Here is a 20,686-nt window from a genome sequence, read left to right as displayed (position 1 = left end):
TAGCATGACCGGTGGGATGCGCGTGAGGAGTGGAGGAGGTGAGCGCGTGGGGGTACAATCTAGAGTAGGGGAGTGAATACGGTGCTACTACCCCTACTGAGAGTTTTCGGCTCCCGGCTCGTAGTGGTGGCGGGAGCCGAATATTGTAGTGTTTGCCAACATTTCTAGACCCTTATGTTCTTACCACGGTGGTCTTTTATGATGAGCAATTTAGTATAGGAGACCTTGAGAATATTTGGACATTTCTAGACTCTTTTGTAGTTACGGCGACGGACTTTTATGATGGGGAATTCAATACAGGAAATCTTGGAAATATTGGGACTGGATGTACGTGATCTTAACAATGACTATGTTCTGCCGAAATTGTGCTCGTAGCTCACCCTTCTTCAAATTTATAAGTGTGTTGGTTTCTGCTTCCCGTTTCATAAAATGGTAAACATTTGCAATCACTTCTCTTGTTTGGTTGTGTATAACCCTTCTACCTCCAATTTTACTTTTTACATTACGATCCATCACAAACTCTTTACTTAAAACATAATGAGCACAACGAAATTAATTCACAAATTGTATTACAACTCGTGAATTGGCACAAGCGAATGTTTTTAGGGCGGCACGTATAGAAGACTGGTGACCGAAGTTCACAAGGCTAAATACGACAACAGACTGAGCCGCTCCACCCCCCACCACTTTAGTTCCGTCTTTGCCTACGGCGCATTTTGAAGACACCGGTCATGCTATACCTTCTCTACAATAAGCCTACATGGTTAGTTTTGGTGGGGGGGGCGGCTAATTGTGGATAACCCAGGGGCGGCAAATATCCAAATCCGCCTCTGCTGCAGTCTTAAAGTTACGGTGTGGTTTGGAGTCTAGAAAATTGACTTCTTTAGACCTTTTTTTTGAAGAGGTTGGTGCAACTGTCACAGTTAATTCTTCTCAACGTTATGTGGAAATACTATGCAAATTTTTGCAGCCATAATATAAAGCTTTGGGGATCGATACGGCACCAATATGGTTGTAACTGGATGGATCTACACCCTATACGAGGAATGCATCTATGGAAGTCTGTACAGAAATGCTTCCTGATCACGTGGTTTCAAGTTTCGGCGATCTACATTGACCTGCACGCACGCCAGATATATCGCTGTGCGACTTCTTCTAATGGGGTCACGTCTTGAAGTTCAAAGGTTATTGTAAACCTCACTCACTCGAAGATTTAAAGGCTGCAGTACGCGAAGAAGTTGCTCCTGTATGACAGGAAACTTTTTGAGAGAATACGTTTAATTTGTATTAACGCAGAAGGACACCATCTTGTCGCTTATCTGTTTGTCCCATTAGTAGTTATAAATCTGGTAGAATTTTGTATGTATGACCTGCATTTTAGCATTTGGCTATCTAATCTCTGATCCTGGCGTAGCCCTGACTGAGGAGAGTCAGCAGCGGGTGAAGGATCATGAGCAGTATGTGAGCACACTGGCCAAGGTCACTCAGGCAGTCAAGGATATGACCTCCCAGTCGCAGGATAGTCAGGAGCAAACACAGAACATGAGGTAATATTTTTTTAATGATTAATTAATCTATACCCCCCACAGCAAATCTAGAAGGATCAAGAGACAAGGCATTGATTATATATGGTAAGTAGAAAACTTTGATGCTGCATAAAAGAGATCATTTTGACATGACTTACTGTGTGGTAAGAGATTCATACTGATGCTGTATTGAAAGGGTTGATTCAACGTGAAGAGAATAGCTCAAGTTCACCTTCCTCTTAGTGCAGTGTCTGGAAACTGACGCTGTCACAGACTTGACTCCTGGAATCTGGAGTCATGTTCGTCTGAAGAGATCCAAAAAGGTCGATGACGAAGAAGCTCAAAATGAACTCTACAATGTTCAGAGACACCCAGACTACCAAATGTTCTATAATCTCAATGATGAGTCATCAGTTTCCCCAGCAGATGCACAATTGAATGGATCTCTTCAGACAAAAATGAGTCCAGATTCCATGAGTCAAGTTTGAGACAGCGTCAGATTCCAGACACTGCACTAAGAGGAAGGTGAACTGGAGCTAAACTGAACATTTACACTGATCTTGTTTGTTACAAATATTAATATTGTATGGTAAGAAAGATCATCTTGATATTGTATGTTAAGAGACATCATATTGATTCTATATGACCAGCAGTTTCACATCAGTTTGATGCATACATACAAAGTTTTTCTCATATCTCTTCCAAATGAGAGCCAAATTTTTCACATTAACTTTTTTTGAAAACCGTACCAAAATCATTTTGTGAATTAAATTTCTATCCTATAACTAATACGAATACACCTTTGAACACTTTTGTGTTTTTATTGGTACAATTTACATTTTGGATTCGAAGAACCCATCTTCAGGTACTTGTAGAGGTTAAGTTAAATAAATAATTAGACCAAATTGACATTAGTTTTAAGTTTTAACTATTTTTTAATTTAACTACCTTGGTGGCTAAATTTTGTATTTAATTCACAAACGTGATTAATTTATATAATTTAATTTTAGTATTAATTTTAATTTATTAATTTAAGTGTATCAAATAATAAATTTGTTACTAAGAAATCTTTGTTATTTATTAATAGTACATTAGAATTAAGTTTGGCAATTTTGAAAATTTCAAAATGTTCTATAGTTGACAATAGATTACTTTTTTGCATGTGTGTAAAATTTCAAGATTGTTTTTGATGTTAGTGTATGTATGACCGGTGTTATTTAAATGGTCAGCATATATTGAATTTAATGATGGCTTCAATGCTTTTATATATTTACTAAATCTAATTCTGAAGGATCGGCCGGTTTGTCCAATATAATGGTTTTGACAATCATTGCAATTTAATCCGTATACTCCACTGTTGTTAAATTTTGAATTTGTTTTGTTGATTTACTTTTATTTTTGAATCTAAGGCCAAGTTACCTATAAATGTAGAAATTTATTAGTGATAACGTATCTTAACTGATAGTGTTTTTTGTAGTGTTTGTGTTCACTTGTGTTGTACACTTATTGAAACTGTAGCATTTTGTACATGCTTCTCAAGAAAATGGGAGAAATGCTGTTATAACGACTTGATAGTTTCTATCACGATGATGTTGAACCGTTCTATCAATTGTTCAAGACATTTCAAAATGTAACCGAACAATTTTCTCTGAAAGATTTCACTATACCATATACACAAACACTTTAACAGCTTAACTTACTTCATTTATGGTTATTTCTAGGTTTTAAAGTTAATAAAATTTAAAGTAAATTTTAATGCTATGTAATAAAAATTAACTAGTCTGCTTTCATTTAATTCAGCTCTCCAAAGGGTGTTATGAACAATGATACAACTGGGTTTGGTGCTGCAGGAGATAGTCAGGTAAGTTGTTTTAAGAAATAGGATCTTATTTTACTCTAAAGTAGTAGTTTTTTAATCGTAATCATTTTTATTTCCCCGTCAAAACATTAAAAACTGGAGGAATTTTTTAAACTTTTTAAATTAAATTTTTGTTTTAATTCTTAGTCTATTTTCTGAAATAATAATGGTAGTATAAAAATTTGAAACCATGAAAATCGTTACATATATATTATTACATATTATTTTGTGAACTAAATATAAAACTAAACAAGGATGTAGCCAGCGAGAGAGACGAAGGGATCCAGACCCCCCAAATTTAAAATTTTTCAATTACTTTTTTAGTAAGTGATTATTATTATTTAAATGATTCAGTATTACTGACATGTACTGCTGAAAGATCGTTCTCAACAAAGAAACGGGTTAAGAACTTTTTAAGGAAAATAATGGGGCCTTGCTGTCTGTCCACTTTGGGAAAATATCAGTTGTCTGGGGCCCCCCTCCCTCCAAATTGTTCCCTGATTACATTCTTGAACGCAAACTGTCCGTTTAACAACTGAGAGTCTGTTTCATTGCAGGCTGTTCCACAAATTCAAGAAGATGACAAACCTCAAACAAACCAGATGAGTTTGGTGAACAAAACAGAATTTAGAGACGAAATAAATTTGGCCGAAAATATCATTAAGGCTCTTTGCGGCAGATTGGAAAGAGGAATGAGCAATACAAGAAGTTCTTCTTTTGGGTAATGTCCTTAACTTATTTCTAAAAATAATACTAAACTGATAGTGTAACTCAGGAGGGTAGCCAGAGAATGAAACCTCACTCCACAAAGTGAAGGAATTTGAATAATTTAGGAATAATTAACCCACATTATGTATTTTTAGTTTTAACATTCTTAGGCTTATTGTTTACTTCATTAATAATTTAAAATAACTATACACACTCATTTTTTCACTTTTTTTTGTTCTCTTAGGACAAGAAGGTGAGATATTGCACACAGTCCTATAAGGACCTTTGCGCTGCTTCCGGAGTGAGAGGATGTTCAGGATGGGTAAGGTTGGGGGTAAGGGCGGCCTCCTGTCGAGATCCATGAGGAAGAATTTAGGGCACTAATCTCAAAGTCATGTCCCCCCGGAAGAAGGGGAAGCCAGCTCTGAACCAGTCTCTCCAGTCAAAGCAGGCAGGAGGTGGCACACCCTTATGTCTAGGCTAGCAAGAATCTTTGACTCTTAGGGAACCCCACCAACTCCAACAGTCATATCCCGCAGTAGACCTGACCTATCAAATTACTCTTGCACCACAGAATCTATAACATTTGCAGTTTGTAATGTGCTGCTTCTGGGCATCCATAAGGTAGCCCAGATTTAAGTGACATCGGTTTTTTATTTGTCCAGCAGTGTGGGATCAACTGGAAGGTATAAACAAGCCAGAAGTGATCCCTTCTGAGGTGAGTTCATTTTTTCACTTAGGACAAGAAGATGAGAAAACTCCTCATTGCAATTCGTCTTAAGAGGATCTTTGTCCTGATTCCAGAGTTACAGGATATTCAAGATGAGTAAGATAAGGGTATGGACCATCTTCTGTCAAACATATTCATACAGTGAAGTTTATTTTGTATTATGTTCTATTGTGATTTGTGATACATACATTATTGTTTTCCAGTAGCACAAAGAGAAAATCAAGTAAAAAAGTCCAAGTTCACAAATCCAAGAGCTCAGTGAGTATCTACCAAACTCCGAGATCTTCTGTCACGAGTTACAAGTCCAAAAGAAAACCTCAAGCTCTGCATTTATTTGTTTCTGCACTGAAAAAACAGGTGATTAACTTGACATTTTCATACCCAAACTATGCATTTTATTAATTGTCCAATGAATGGCTCATTACATGGTAAAATTGCATATAAAAATCCATTTGTATTGAATATTTTCTGTTCAAAAATATTCAAGCATTCTTACTTAATTTCCTAAAAGGATTGTCTTTTTTTCTTCAAAAACTGAATGTTTCCTTTCTTGAATGAAAAATAAATTCTTTTGGCCCAATGCTTATAAGGTCGAATTAAATTTATTTGTGGTTCTTTAAAGATCTAAAATTTAAAAAGTATCAAGCATTTAGTCCTTAAGAAATTCTAATCTCTGAATGTTCAGTGGAAGTCTTATAATATCCAGGGGGTCTTAAAGCGTCTGGCTTATAAATAAATTATTATAATTATAATAAATTATTTAAATTGCAATTAAATTCAAATGGAGTGCAAATTTTAACTTCACTATTAACTGTTTTTCCAAATCAAATCTTGTGGAATATCTATATAAAGTGAATATACATAATTATAAACCAAGACATTCTCTGACTCATAAGGGTTGCTCTATGTATTGAAGAGATGAATTTACTTTAAAATTCCAAAAGGATACAGTGCTTGTTATACTGATTGGAAAGTTATTGAGTAAAAATTAGATTAGAAGTAAGAAAAACTCCTCTCCCACCTTTTAGCCTCGTTTTGAGGAAGTAAAATCTCCTGTCATGACAGGGTGCTATGCCAAAAACTGCTAAAGACTCCTACCTAAGTACTGAGGCTTTATAATTAGAGGAATATTAAGATTTATATATATAAACAAAATAATCCCTTCAGGGATTATCTTGACTGCATTTCAGAAAGGAATATTTTCAAAAGATTGAGCATAAATCTAATGGCAGAGTTCTGCAATTTTAAGATTGTCCACATGTTTTCTCTCAAAATGCTATTGAGATAGGTGGGATAACAATATAACACGTACTTGTATTATATCTACTGAGCACACTCTTGCCAGTATGATTAACATATCCAGAAAAAGTAAGATCCAGCACTATCAAGAATGTTCAGCCTGATAATATTGCAACAAACTTATAGGATTGTCCAACGTCTAAGAGCTTCTAGGGTGAGGTAATGGCCCAACCTCTTCCCAATAGCTCTAAGCATTTAAAAACATGCAGCCTTTTTTAATAACTATTACGATGTGATGTATGGAAGCTACCAAACCTGAAATTCCCTTCCACAAACCTAATTAAAGGAGGACTGGATAATCAGGATTTTGTGCATTGCTCTCCACCAACAAAGACGACTAAAGTTTTGTCATCTATTGTAACAGAGTTGCAAAAATCTGCACTTGCAGATCTTACTTGCAAGATGGTGTCTCTGTGAATTTGATACAATAGAAAATTAGTGAAATAGAAACAGCGCATTCCAAACAATTGGACTAAGTCTTCGTTATGAAAAAAGAGTTTGTGAAAGCAAGTCAAATGCTTCTAACATCAATGTGTGCTAGTAATATCATTTTGATCATTATTGCTACTTCACATTATTGTCTCAGAGTGGTTTTACACCTATCTGTGACTGAAGTCGAAACAACAGAACATATCCCATGACCGTAGAAGATGGCATGGTAATATTTACTTAAATGCAGGCTCAATCTAATTTTGAAGCTCTAAAAGTTAGAATACACAAAAGGTTAAGTGTGCTTACTTAGTGCTCAGAGATGCTGAGGTTTTGGTTTAGAACTTTAACCTGGAATCTCTCCCGGATGGAATTAAAGTTAAGCAACTTGTAATAAGCACTAGTTAAATGGCACAACTTTAATGCCGTAACCAGAATCTGAAATTTAGTCACGGAGCATCAAGTGTGGCCTTAATCACCATGCTTACTTACATTGCTGGAGTGGTGACCTAACAATAATGGTGGAATTACTCTTACAACTCAAAAGGTATGATTATACATGGAACATTGTAGTCTGTTTCATTCCCAGGAGTAAAAACCTCATATACAGGGTCCTCCAATATATTTATCATATACAGGGACAAATATATTTACCCACAATAACATCTAAGATACAGTTTTATTCATATATCATTATTTTCGTTCATAAACCAAAATTTTTCAGATAATATAATATAATAATAATAATATATTTTTAACCATCAAAAACTTCATAAACTGCATTGTTTAGTGGCAAGTCTTCCTTTGGTAAATTTTTAATGAAAAACTTTAAGTTCAACAAATGATTACCAAGTCAGCTTAATTGCTTCACTTCTTTCCTAACAATTGAGTTGATCATTTTTGTTCTCAGTATCCCTTATGCTTTTGAGCTGTGACATATTACTGGCATTTTTTCATAACTCATAATTGTATTTTACCAGAACAAAAGGCTCAAAGCAAAGTGCCAACATTTTTGTGAGAAGTTTAAAGAGAGCGTAAGTCTCTGCGAGAGCCTCCAGAGAGACATCGTCACACTGACAGATCAGAACAACTCGGAACAGAAGGAGGTGAAGATGGTCAACCAATCCGTCCAGACTGGGAAGATTTTAAGGTAAACACATTGACCTTGTATGTACGAGTAATTTCTCTGTGAAAAGAATACAAAAAGAGCAAATTCCCACTACTTATAACCTTTTTAGTGAATCTTTACCTGCAAGGAACTTGAATGTTCGACCACAACTCAAACTCTTTAAGGAGTTACTAATGTGTCTCTTAATTTCATTGAATAAAATTTTAAAGTAAATTTCTCACCATGTTTAACAGTAAATAAAGATAAATCAACAAATATGTTACCATAATTTAAATATTTAAACTAGGAAGAATCACGTTCTTAATGATATCTTCATTGATTTAAACCTCAAAGAGAACCTTTAACAGGTGTTCCATTAAAAGGTCTTCCATGCAGGGGAAAAGTAGTATTGAATTTTTTATACAAAACCCATTTGACAAATCAAAGGTATTTTGTATTATGAGCAGTTTACCTGAAAACCTCAAGAGACAGGATCTAAATGGTCCCTTTGAAACCATTATGGAAGACAGCATTTTAAAATTCTTAATATTCTTGCTAAATTTGATGCTAATAGCATCAATTTTGCAAAGCCCCCTATTGTTTAAGAACTGGTTTTTTATTCATGTATCTCTGATGGCGTGTAGTATCCCAATGGTGGGAAGAGTCCCGATGCCAGGGAAAGTCTCGATCGTGGGAAACACACGGTCCACTCATCTGCTCCAGGGGCGACTAGATGCTGCTGCACAAGTGATGGCACGTCAGTGCAAGCAGATCCAGGGGCTTCGGCAAGACCTTGCTGTCAGCAATAGCACCGTCAACTCACTCAAGAAAAGGTAACATAACCCGAAAACATGTTTTAAGTCAAATAAGATTTGCACTTTATCAATGTTGATTTTTTGAACTCATATACAGGCTCATTATGATAATATTGACTGCCCGCTTTGAATGGAGAGGCTAGTACAGAGCTGTGCAAACTAGCCCAATAGTATTTTATTTCAAAGTAATCAATTGCCTAATAATCTGTTTTCAACTAAAAATTATATTTATGTTTGAACGAGGGAGTCTGGACCCCTTGGATCCCCTTGCTGGCTACATTCTTTTATTATATTAGTTAGTAGTTTGTGGTCAACTTTTAAACTTGGATATCTATACTTTTTGATCCGAGAGTAGACATGCAGGTTCAGTTTGGTCTTGTTTGTGTCTTGAACAAACTTAACTATTTCGTTCAATATTTTGTGAATTTTATGAATAAAATTTGTTTTAGTTACATAAAGCTCATATAAATTGTATTTGTTACAGATGATTGTATTTATCCCAGTATAAACTTACTGGTGATTGGTGGTAGAGTGGTTTTACTGTAAACTATACATTCTGACCTGATTTTTGCCTTTTTTACTAGTTAAAAGTACAATAAAATAACGATAATATATTTAAAAAATATTGCAAAAAAAAGGAGAGGCCCCGGATCCCCCCTTCTAATTTGGAGGTTTCTCTATACCCCCAACTCCTCACGTTGTTAAGGACACCCCCCAGAGAAGATTTCTGGGTGTGCCAATGCTGATATTATAAGACATTAACAAAATTCTATACCAGTATATAAGAATGCACAAAATCCAACTATTAAAGACTGGCCCTTGAAAGATGCTTAAATTTGTATATTACTTCAGTAACCATTCTATAAATGGGTACAATGGCAACTGTGGCACTTAAGGAAAACTGAAAAGCACTGTTGTCAGGAAATCCAAAACACCTATTTTTTGTACAAGGTACAGGTGTATGCAAAGGTCAACATCTTTATAACATTATTGTTAATTCATTACTAACATGACTGGAATGATAATAAATTAAACCAGCTTACACAATTTATTCAATTGATGTCTTATCTTGCAGATAAGATAAGAGTTTTAAAATGAGATAGAACTTCTAAGAAGATCTATGAAACAATATCCATGAGGTCCTTTATACCACTATATGTTTTGTAGACATGGAATAATGCCTTGCACTTCTTCAAGACTTAATTCATGCCCCACATGGTCAACATAATTAATCAAGGTCATACCAAAAACCTGACCTTGGCAATATTTTATCCCTATCATTTCTCACTAACAGAATATATCTTGGGTTTTAAAATGGAAAATGTGCAATATTTTTAATTTAATATTGTGTTATTTTTAGTTCTTTTGAATTTTTTATCACTCCCCCTCCCCTCCTGCAAGAACTTGCCTTCTTAGGCCTAGAATCTCTTGTTCAATGACCACTAGAACCATTAGTAAGCCAGCCAAAGTTGTTTTAAATCACTTGAGTTTAAACATTATTTTAAAACTCTAGTTCACATTTTAGTTGGTAACTGCTCCCCAGGTTGTCGCGAGCGGAGGCTGCAGCTGCTGGTAAGGAAATGGTCGACGAGACCTTCAGGAAACAGCTTCAGGACTCTGAGGACAAGAATTACATTCTTGCTCAGGAAGTACAGCAGCTGAAAGATGCCTTGAATGGACTCAAGCAACAGGTTTATCTATTTATTCATTTTAAAGCTTCACATTACATCATGTACATTCATGACTGGTGACTTGTCAATAATAAAAGATCTTATAATAAAATGTACAGTGTTGAGTCCAATATAAAATCTAAATGATTTTTTTCCTACAACAAATTTACAGCTGCTTAGATACTAAAGTATTCTTCAATACAATAAAATTCTTTCTCCTCTGAAGCCTAATTCTGAGGTTCAATACTAAATTTTGGTAAGAGATTTTATCCTTTTTATTTCGACAGGAATTTTACTGCATACATTTGGTCCAATGTATAGTAGAGGAATTCAAAAAGTTTGACCCAGTAAAGCACAGGTTTAATTATGTTAGTGTTTCTTGTGTTATGGCCATGGATATTTTGTCCTTCAGTAAAAACAACAATTTTGGATCTGACTATACAAGATAATTCCAATAAATAGATATTATACAATTTGAGATATTTGATATCAAATCAATAAATACTTCATTGCATGGAGTAAGTATATTTGGGATCTTTGCAAGAATTCTTGCTCCTTTTTTGGAGTTTAAAAATTGTTTTAGAATTACTTCAGTTTCCCCATTGAAGAATTCCCATAATTTGAGATAGGAACAAAATAAGCATGATTAACAGTGAGCTGAAAGTTTTATACTATTGAATTCTGTTTAAGAACTCACAGAGAAAATATTGTATGAGGTTTTTATTTGGAAATCACAATTTAACATGTTTTCTATTTGAACCCCCAGAAATAGTAAATTTTATAAGTCTGTATTTTTGAAATGTGGTTTTGACAATAAATTTTAATTTGATGATTTGAATTCAACTTGTTTAACTTCACATAACGTAGATATGGTAGGAAAGGGTCGATCCAATTGAATTTTTAGTTTAGCTCCAGTTCACCCTCCTTTTATTGCAATGTTTGGTATCTGACGCTGTCTCAGACTTGACTCCTGGAATCTGGAATCATGTTTGTCCGAAGAGATCCAAAGAAAGTCAGTGACAAAGAAGCTCAAAAAACGAAACATTTACATCATTTCGACATCAGAGTGCACTCAATTGTGTACCTGATGAGACAATGAGACTACCACTTCACCTATTTATAGGTGTCTCTGATATCAAAATTAATGTAAATGTATCATTTTATGAGCTTCTTCATCATCGACTTTCTTTGGATCAAGAAACTTTTGTCTCTTCAGACAAACATGACTCCAGAATCCAGGAGTCAAGTCTGAGACAGCATCAGATACAAGATACTGCAATAAAAGGAGGGTGAACTGGAGCTAAACACAAAATTTAAATGTTTAACTTTATGTACTTTTTGATTCAACGTATTAATGATTTTCTCATCAATGGTTATAAATACATTCTCACAAGCTTGGTGACATTTCAACATCATTAACAGTTATAATATTCAGCCCTAATTAAAGTGGTTAGGAAGGGGGGAGGTGCAAGATGGATGCCAAATGGAGGGGCTTGCATAAGTTAGGGCCGACCCTGAATAATCAGTCCAATATTTTGTTACAACTGTTGCAAACTACCATAACGTTCAATTGTTACAACTGGTACAAACACAAATTTTTCCTGTGTACAACATAGCCTAATTGTGAACAGATTTTATTGTAATGTCTGCAGGGTGCTTGTAAAAATGTCATATTACCTTTGTGATTTTCAGCTTTCAACTCAGATCGAAGAAAGTAACAAGGAAAAGAAGCAGAAGGAAGAGATTGCAGAGAAATTTGAAGAAATGAGATGCACTATGGAGTCACAGGTGAGTACGTGAATTCTTCACTAATCTGTTAAGAGAAAGGGAATAATTTTATTGCTGTCCTCAAAACCCATAGTGTGTTTATTGAATAAACATAAACGTAGTTGTGGAACGATGTATATTATACACAGCCAATTTGAATCATTAATTTCTGTAAAATAATGGTAATACCAAATTCATCCTATTGCTTTTTAGAGTGTGAAGCAAAAGTCCAAATGTAGAGTAACCCTTGAGATAACATGGTTTTAACGTTGATAACCAACATTAAAAAAAATCAAAATAATTTAAATCTTTTTTTAGGTCCTAATGTAAAAATCAAGTAAATGGAATCAGTGGTGTTGTTAACCTTATAGATTTTAAATATTCACCTTTAATGAGGCATAAATAAAATTTTACATAAACCATTCAAAAGGCAGAATAAATAAATTTCGAATTAAAGTCAAACTAAATTAAAAACTTCTTGGGATAAGATCCCAGACACCTGTTATCTATTTTAAGGGGTACTCTATCCATATTCCCCAAATTCATCCATTTTTCAGATGTAAAGATAAACCCCTTCCTAAACACACAAGTTAAATCACTAAATCGATCATAAAATTTTCTGTTCAAAATTTTCTACTTGCATCACTGAAAACTGATGAATATTAGCTTCAAAACCTACAAACTGGTTCTTTCCACTGACTTTTGGTATGAACGATAGCAGACCTGTCAGAAAGAGACAAGAATGAATGTTTCATATTTTTATTTTGTTCAAATACATTTCTTTGCCTTTCTCTGCAAAAAGTCTATGCTTCTGATCCGTGCATTATCGTCTAGAATGTGTTTGGCCATGAACTTTTATGAGTCAAGATTAAAGGGCCTAAATGAGGCCCTTTGTAACCCAGGGATGAAATAATTTAACCATTGGGTAAACACAAAGAACTTACCATACTCTCTAGGAGAAATTAAAAACGTTTGCTTGCAAAGTATGCCCTGAATTGAAACCAATATTTTTATGAAAGGAGGTCAACATAATAAAGGCAACTAATACTTTTGAGTTGTCCAGGAAGGTTCACTCTGGCTGGTTTATACCTTCCTGTTGAATCTACACTAGGTACAACAAAAACCGATGTGTCACTTAAATCTGGACAACCTTCTGGATGTCCAGGAGCGGCAAATTACTAACTGCAAATCGAGATTCTGGGGTGCAAGGGCAATTCGATAGGTCTAGTCTACTGCGGGAGATGACTGATGGAGTTGGTGGGGCTGCCTAAATGTTAAAGACAATTACCAGCCTAGACATAAGAGCGTGCCAATGGAGAGGCTTTGACTGGAGAGGCAGGTACAGAGTTGACTTTCCCTTCTCCCATGGAAATTTGACTGAGATTAATTCCCAAAATCCTTCCACATGGATCTCAATAGGAGGTGTCCTCTACCCCCAACCTTACCCATCAAGAATATCTTATTACTCTGAAAGCAGCTTAAAGATCCTTTTAGGACTAAATGCAATGAGAGGTTTCTCAGCTTTTTATCCTAAGAGAACAAAACGCTTTTGTGTACCTCAACATTGACTTTAAAGGACCTGTACCTACCAGGCCAAGGAGTTATTATTTACTTATTTTAATTAACAAATGCTTTCAATTCCCATTTGCCTTTCCATGCTCTGATTACATCTTCAACAGTAATTGATAAGCTCAAATTAATTTTTCCTTTGTTTGGTTGGCCAATGGTGAAATCAATGTTTTGATTCCATAGAACCAGAAAACTTAGATATTAGATCCTACAGATAATTAAGACCTTTGTTATAACATGTTTGGGTTAAATATGACTATAAAGGTAATTGTGACTGAATAAATAGCCTACATGTAAAAAAGTGAATCACAACTACATCGATACTGTTTTTAAGTAAGTATCAGAATTCAAGATGCAGGACCACCGTGTCTATTACTGGATATCACAGATTACGTTTTGGCTTTAAAGAGAAAGAGGGGTTGAATGAAAGTAAATAATTAAAATCACTGACACTCCATATATTTTTCAGTTCTTTAGTTTTAAAAATTGAATATTTATCAAATTCACAATTTTCTCTATGGTATTGAATAATACTCCCAATTCCTAAGGACTAATCCTCTTCAACAGATTTTGTTCATTAGTTCTTTCCTTTTAAAATCTAATAAAAGCATTGTAAATTAATTATCTTTATGTAGAAACCTCCTGAAAACGTACACAATCCATTGGCAACCTTCTTGTCTTATCATACAATACTTTTTAGAATATACCTGTTATTGTAGCGAGTCAGAAATATGAAAAAACCGATGGAACTCTGATTACAGTTGCAGTTCCTGAGCTCAACGCTGCAAGCAAGGGATGCCCTGAGTGATCAAGCCACTAGCGAGCTGGAGGCAAAGCTCAGCAGACTGAAGGAGCAATTTGTCGCTCAAGTGAGCGAAGCGAGCCAGCGGCTTGTAGCTGCAGACAGCAAGATACAAGAACTCTATCTTGGGATCGAGGTAAGGTTATTTTTCAGGATACCTAAGAATGAAATAGCTAGGAATGGCGTTATTAAACAAGCCACTAGCGAGCTAGAGACAGAGCTTGGCAGCTAAATAAAGGGAGCAGTTTTTCACTCAGGTGAGCGAAACAAGCAATGTATAACTCCTTTCAGACAAGAAAATACAAAAATTCTATCTTGAGATCAATAAACAGTTGTTTCCAACCCAAAATATCTTACTTACCTGGTAAAAGTAAGAATTAAAAGCAAGAATAATGTCTTATTCTAACAAGGGAACCTTTTCTGGGAAGGCAGTGAGGCCATTTGGATGTTGAATGTTGTTGGGGCCCTCAAGTAATAAGCAAAGTCAAGATCCAACATTATATGCTCTCAAAATCAGAATAATGAAGCGTGATTCAACATTCTTCGGAGAGCTAAATGCTGTTTGGCACCTTCATGTAATAGGCAAAGTCAAGATCCAACATGGTATGCTCTCAGAATCAGAATAATGAAGCATGATTCAACATTCTTCGGAGAGCTAAATGCTCTTGGAATATTATTGAGCAAAGAATCGTATTAAGCAAAGTCAGGTCTCAATATATTTTGCTCTCCTCCTATGTACAATATAAAAATCAAATAACACGAATTTGCCTGATACACATGTTTGTGTGTTGTCCTTGTAAGATCAGGGTCATTTTGTTGGATAGAAGAATTCATGGATTTTGCATCTGTTCTCTTAATCAATTTAGGAGATACTCTAATCCAATACCATTATGTTATGGTAACTTGTTTTACTAGTACCTAACAGAGTTTACTTTATGTAGTCTGACTAAACAGAATGCTCCAACTATAAGGTCTAAGTACTAGACTCTTACGCCTGCTACAAAGGTTCTGAATTTCCATTGTGCCATTACCTTAGCAGCCCTATGCAGCAGGATATCCATTGTGGTTTCACCTTTTCATCTTAAATCAGTTTTCTAAAAAATAGAATATTTTTAGTCATGGGTGAAATAATAATACTAATCAAATAGTATATAATTTATATTTTATAATTTGTTGTTGTCTTGCATTATTCTTTTTTTAGTATGGGCTTTATTTTAATATTAATTTAATAAGTAGTTTGTGCATGACATCTATGTTTTCTTATCTTGATTTATTTGGCTTAAAAATAGTTACAGGTGGTTTTGGGACATTTTCTTCCTTCATCATCTGCAATTCTCATTCGTTCTTTTATCCTTCACAAAAGAGTTACAAAGAATTAAACCACTTTATAGCAAACCACCATTTACATTGTAGACTTGTGAGATCACTGAACATGTTGTTGCAGACTTTCCTAAAACTGCTGTTCAGCGTCACCAAAACCTCCACTCCTTCTGATCTGTCTCCTTCGTCTCAAGCCCAGGCAGTGCAGATGGCCAGTGACATACTCCAGCTGGAGCCTGGACAAGTCCAGACCTTCCTGCACTCATCGCGGTACGAAAACTATATGGTGAGTATAGTCCACAATCAACTACGATTGTGCAGTTAATTAGTTATAGCAAAATGGTTGAGCAAAAAACAATTTGTAAAAAATCTCAACAACATTAATGAGGTTACGTTCCTTTAAAACATATTGGATTTTCACAAATCTATTTAGTGCTCTGATTGGAAATTCATGACACAATCACACTACAATTATATGCTCAATTAATTTTATAGTGAACTGTACAGTTGGTGAAAGAGGTTATGATTATGATTGGAGAAGGAGATCTAGGTATTTGGTACGAACAACGTTTTATTCTTAGGAAATGTCCAGAATAAACCATCAGAGGTGATTAAAGGAATATTACAGTATAATACAATATACAGGGTGTCTAGTAAACAAATGATACCTCTCAACTGGGACATATTTGGTGCTCCCGGCTTGTGCAAGCGTATCTTTAAAGTGGCCTTGCTCGCTTATGCATTGACGGATTTCATTGGAAAAAGTACTGTTAGAATTTTCATAAAAGTTTTTAAATAGTTGCTATCTTGTAAAATTTGTATAACCTATTTAAAACATCTGATGCCTATCAAAAGACAAAATCTTAGTTACTCCTGGCTAGTGCAAGCATACATATAAAGTGATTATGCTTGCTTATGAGTGGATGGATTTCTTTTAAAAAGGCACTGTATTTAAAACAGCTGATGAAGGATTTCTTTGAAAAAGGTAGGAAAATGACTAAATAGTTGGTATCCTATGCATTTTTTATAGCTATACTGGTGTTTTGTTATTTGACTTTAAAAATGTTAAAAAGACACCATTTTGAAACGGATAAAAGGATTTTGTTAATAGTTTATTTTAAAAAAGTCTACCCATGTTAATACAATTCTCAAGTTTCATAACTTTATTTTAACTGGTTCAAAAGACGTGTTTTAATAAAAAAAACACATACAGACAGATGGACGGAAAACTGAAGGTTTTAGGAGATACCTTCTCATGAACTTATTTGCTAATTTTTTATGTGTAGAACAAAATCCCAAAGTATTGGAACACTTGTACTGAACACCTTGTATACAAATATTAAACTGCAAGCTTGGATGGATCAGAAAATGATAGAAGTGAAGACTGCAAAAATTTCAGTCCAAAAAATTTACTGTACGTGAAATGCCTGTGCAGGTCCACCAAGAACACCAATCGTGCCCCTACAATTTTATGACATCACCTAAATACTGTACCCATAAATCTAGAACCTAAACTGTGTGCAAATTCTTCTCATTAAATGGAACACTAATATTGTGATACAAATTCAGAAAATTATTTTGATTATGTAAATTTATCTTTTAGAGAATATTGTTCAAAACACACTTAAAATTTCAGGTTATTATCAGTTTTAAATAGACAATTGTGAATATTTGAAACAACACTGGTTGTAGGTCAGCCGGTGGATAAAGGAATGCAAACGTCTCGTTCATGACAAAGTGTTTGCCAAAAACCTTGGCCATTTTCTCTTGGACACTGTGTTGGAGGCGAGACTCTGTTAAGGTTTGTGAAGAATTGTTCAAATTCAATCTTCTTTATTTTCTAAAAATATATAAATACATACAATTGACCTGCCACTGCACCTCGTGCGCAGGAGTTCAGTTGAATCATTTACACAACTATTTTTAGTGTTCACTGTCCAATTTATATTCTTATAAAATTTTCTTCACTTAAACCAAATTTAAAAACCAGCAACAAGCAGTTTTTATTCTAATAAATAATATAATAGGAGATTAATATAATATAACTCAGCAATAACAACAATACGTACAAAAACAATGTAATGACAAGCAGTACAAATTTACAAGCAATAATAATAAATATATTCTACATGGTAAAAAAACAATATAATTTGAAATTAATTAACTAATACATTAATATTCCAAGGGACTAAAAACAATAAATAAATAATGCAGTGATAACAATAATAAATATTGCAGTGGTAAACAATAGAGTCTGACATTCTCAAACCAAATAAATAAATAATCTAAGTATAAATATTCTAAGTAAGAACAAGTAGTAATAAATAATATATTACTACTTTTATATATAATATAAAATAATATATATATATATATATATATATATATATATATATATTATATATATATGTATATTATGTGGCTTTCAAACAGTACAATTTCAACACACATTCTTTTACAAATTTATTTGCTCGCAGTGTACAAAAATAATGAAATGATAAGCAATAACAAGTTAATATATATTCTAAGTGGTTTGAAATTTAACTGAATTGTGGCTTGAGTTAGAAAATATTTCACTTGAAGTGAAACAGTGTTCAGTTACAATAAAGCTAATAATACTTACATACATACTTAGTATACAGACAATAGTGTCTAGGCACAACACTCATTAAAAAAAAGATCAGCTTAATTGGAACTCATTTTTTATACCACCTAATCTTATTGTCCTTTCAGAATACTGGTGATTAAGGGATTATGTAAGAGTTAATAAAGAGTTTTAGGTCAAAAAGAATCGTTATGATAAAGTAAAACCTTTCAAAGAGGTTCGTTTAAGAGTATTTGTTATTTTTATAACGGTTATAATGTCTGATTACAGTGACTGGAAACATGCCAAAAGCCGAAATGAATTGTAAAACAGAAACTCAAAATCTAGAATCAACAAAACATTTGAAAACTTTTTCAACTGAAGCGATAGAAGCCTTTCACTGCACAATCACATTAAAAACAGCTGTTTCACTTTGCATAAAACTGCAATGTAAGTGTGTAAGTGTTAAAATATCTATTTTGAAATGTTTGTGTGTTTCCAACAAAAAAAGCTGTTAGAAACGAATATGTTCATGTTCACCAATCAAGTAAACAACCACACATGTGACTGAACATTAAAAATATAATTAACAGCAGAATTTTGAAAAGTAAATATTGACATAAGACATTCTCAACATTAGAACCACTTATAAATTATGTAATAAAAATAATAAAATGTCTAAATTTGGTATTTATTTTTTTTATTATGTCAGAAAAATTTCTCCATTATAAAATTATGTGTATTAATTTTAACTTTATATAGGCCACTTATAATTTTTAACCCTTGTGTTTTATATTTAATAATAATTATATACACACACAATTTTAAATATTTTTCTTTCCTTTTCAGAGCATTGAAGAACGTTATTTCCCTCCTCCAACTGTAATAATGATGTAAATGTGTAAAAAATTATTTACAATGCATAAAGAATTTATTTTTAAATAAATTTGTAACACCATTTGTAATCTTGTACTAATGTAGTCTTTTATTGGTGTCGAATTACATGGACTGCCTGCTGGGAAACCATACAGACCTTTTTTGTGGTCTTGTCGTTTCTGATGAAGAAACAATGCAAAGACCTCGTTTCGATCATCATCATCGCTGACTTTTTGCCAGAATCCAGGAGTAAATTCTGCGACGTCAGATTTCAGATGCTGTACTGAACAGAGGGTAAAATGGAGGAAAAATAAACATTAACGATGAATCAGTCCTCCCATTATAGTTAATTATAATTATAATAATATAAGTTATATTCAATACATAGATTTTTACTAAAATAAAATATATACTGCACCTACTGAAAATTCACCAGCTAAGAAAACATCAATGTACAAAAGATGCTGATTCTACAGTTTTAAAACCATTTTCCATTCATAACCCCATCCCCCCTTCATCATACGTCAGTACAGCCCTGATGTAAAGCATGCGTTAAGAGCCAATAGATGGTTTTTCAATATACCAGTGTTAACATAAATAATAGAATAGATATTCTGTGTGTATACAATGTTGTTTTGTTTACATCATCTGTAAGTTTGTTAATTTTTATTTATAATAACTTAGTGCTTTATTTTCATACTAAAAACATACTGTAATGAAGGTGAATACATATTTTAATTATGATTTGAACTGAAAAAGCAAGTACGAAGCTTAGGTGCACGGTCATTGAACACGTTTAGAGTTACGAAAAATTGTTACAACTATTTTATTGATTTGCTATGAAAATTGCACATGTTATTAGGTAAATTTAATGAAATACTGAAAAACGTACCTCCTACTTTTTATGGGTCCAAAAACTATGGGATTTTGGAAAAAAATCTAGTGCTTTTCAACTGTGGATGCAGTTTATGAGCATGGGTATAATATTTTATTTATTTAAATTATTTATATAAAATAGCCACAGATGCAATATCCGTATAGCTATTTTGACATTTATAAAACTAAACAAAATACAATAAATTTCATTACAAAGGGAAAAAACTTTAAACAAGAATATTAGGCTAATCAAAAATTAATAAATTTAAAAAATGCTCTGTACAAGTTCAGACACTTAGTATATCTAACTAAACAAAAGAATAATTTTTATAATAAATTCAAAATTGAATGTTTTTCTTTATAATAAGTCAACAAACTTTGTCAATTTGGGATTTGAACTCACCAACTATGTTATTGAACACATCTACCTCCTGCTTCAATAAATTTAAAAGTTTTAAGACTTTAAAAAATGAAAAATTGTAGTGTTGGACTGTGTTACATCTGGTGACAAAAATGGTCAGGTTCCGTTATTTCACCCCATGTTTTTAAATCGCTACTATAGCCACGGAATTGATTGTTTTAACTATTTATGATCATAGATGAGTACGTAGGTACTAAACTAGATAGACACTGTTTGTTTTCCTTGACGACGTCTTATCTTATCAGCATCAGGCATGCCCAGACTGGCGCTGTTATCGCTTGCTCATCGGTTTCCGCTGTCGCTCAAGCTATCAGTTCTGCATACTTCT

At 33.7% G+C, this 20,686-nt stretch overlaps 1 protein-coding gene across 4 annotated transcripts in view; it reads left to right on the top strand.

The window, feature by feature from the left end:
* Positions 1–19,143, top strand: part of LOC124365788 (myosin heavy chain, striated muscle-like) — a 654,015-nt gene extending 634,872 nt beyond the window's left edge. For 2 of the 4 annotated variants that reach the window (XM_046821805.1, XM_046821807.1), the window contains exons 7-18: positions 1,415–1,547; positions 3,327–3,387; positions 3,942–4,105; positions 5,026–5,179; positions 7,531–7,700; positions 8,303–8,491; positions 10,017–10,164; positions 11,836–11,931; positions 14,241–14,417; positions 15,726–15,887; positions 17,294–17,402; positions 19,035–19,143. In XM_046821805.1, coding sequence (XP_046677761.1) covers positions 1,415–1,547; positions 3,327–3,387; positions 3,942–4,105; positions 5,026–5,179; positions 7,531–7,700; positions 8,303–8,491; positions 10,017–10,164; positions 11,836–11,931; positions 14,241–14,417; positions 15,726–15,887; positions 17,294–17,401 — 1,562 coding nt within the window. In that variant the 3' untranslated portion in view covers position 17,402; positions 19,035–19,143. The remainder of the gene's footprint in view (positions 1–1,414; positions 1,548–3,326; positions 3,388–3,941; positions 4,106–5,025; positions 5,180–7,530; positions 7,701–8,302; positions 8,492–10,016; positions 10,165–11,835; positions 11,932–14,240; positions 14,418–15,725; positions 15,888–17,293; positions 17,403–19,034) is intronic. The other 2 variants (XM_046821806.1, XM_046821808.1) reach the window with 2 other exon arrangements.
* Positions 19,144–20,686: the final 1,543 nt, after the last annotated feature.

The sequence above is a fragment of the Homalodisca vitripennis genome, chromosome 7 (assembly GCF_021130785.1).
Source record: "Homalodisca vitripennis isolate AUS2020 chromosome 7, UT_GWSS_2.1, whole genome shotgun sequence".
Classification (NCBI taxonomy): Eukaryota; Metazoa; Arthropoda; class Insecta; order Hemiptera; family Cicadellidae; genus Homalodisca; species Homalodisca vitripennis.
This window is presented reverse-complemented; position numbering and strand designations above follow the sequence as displayed.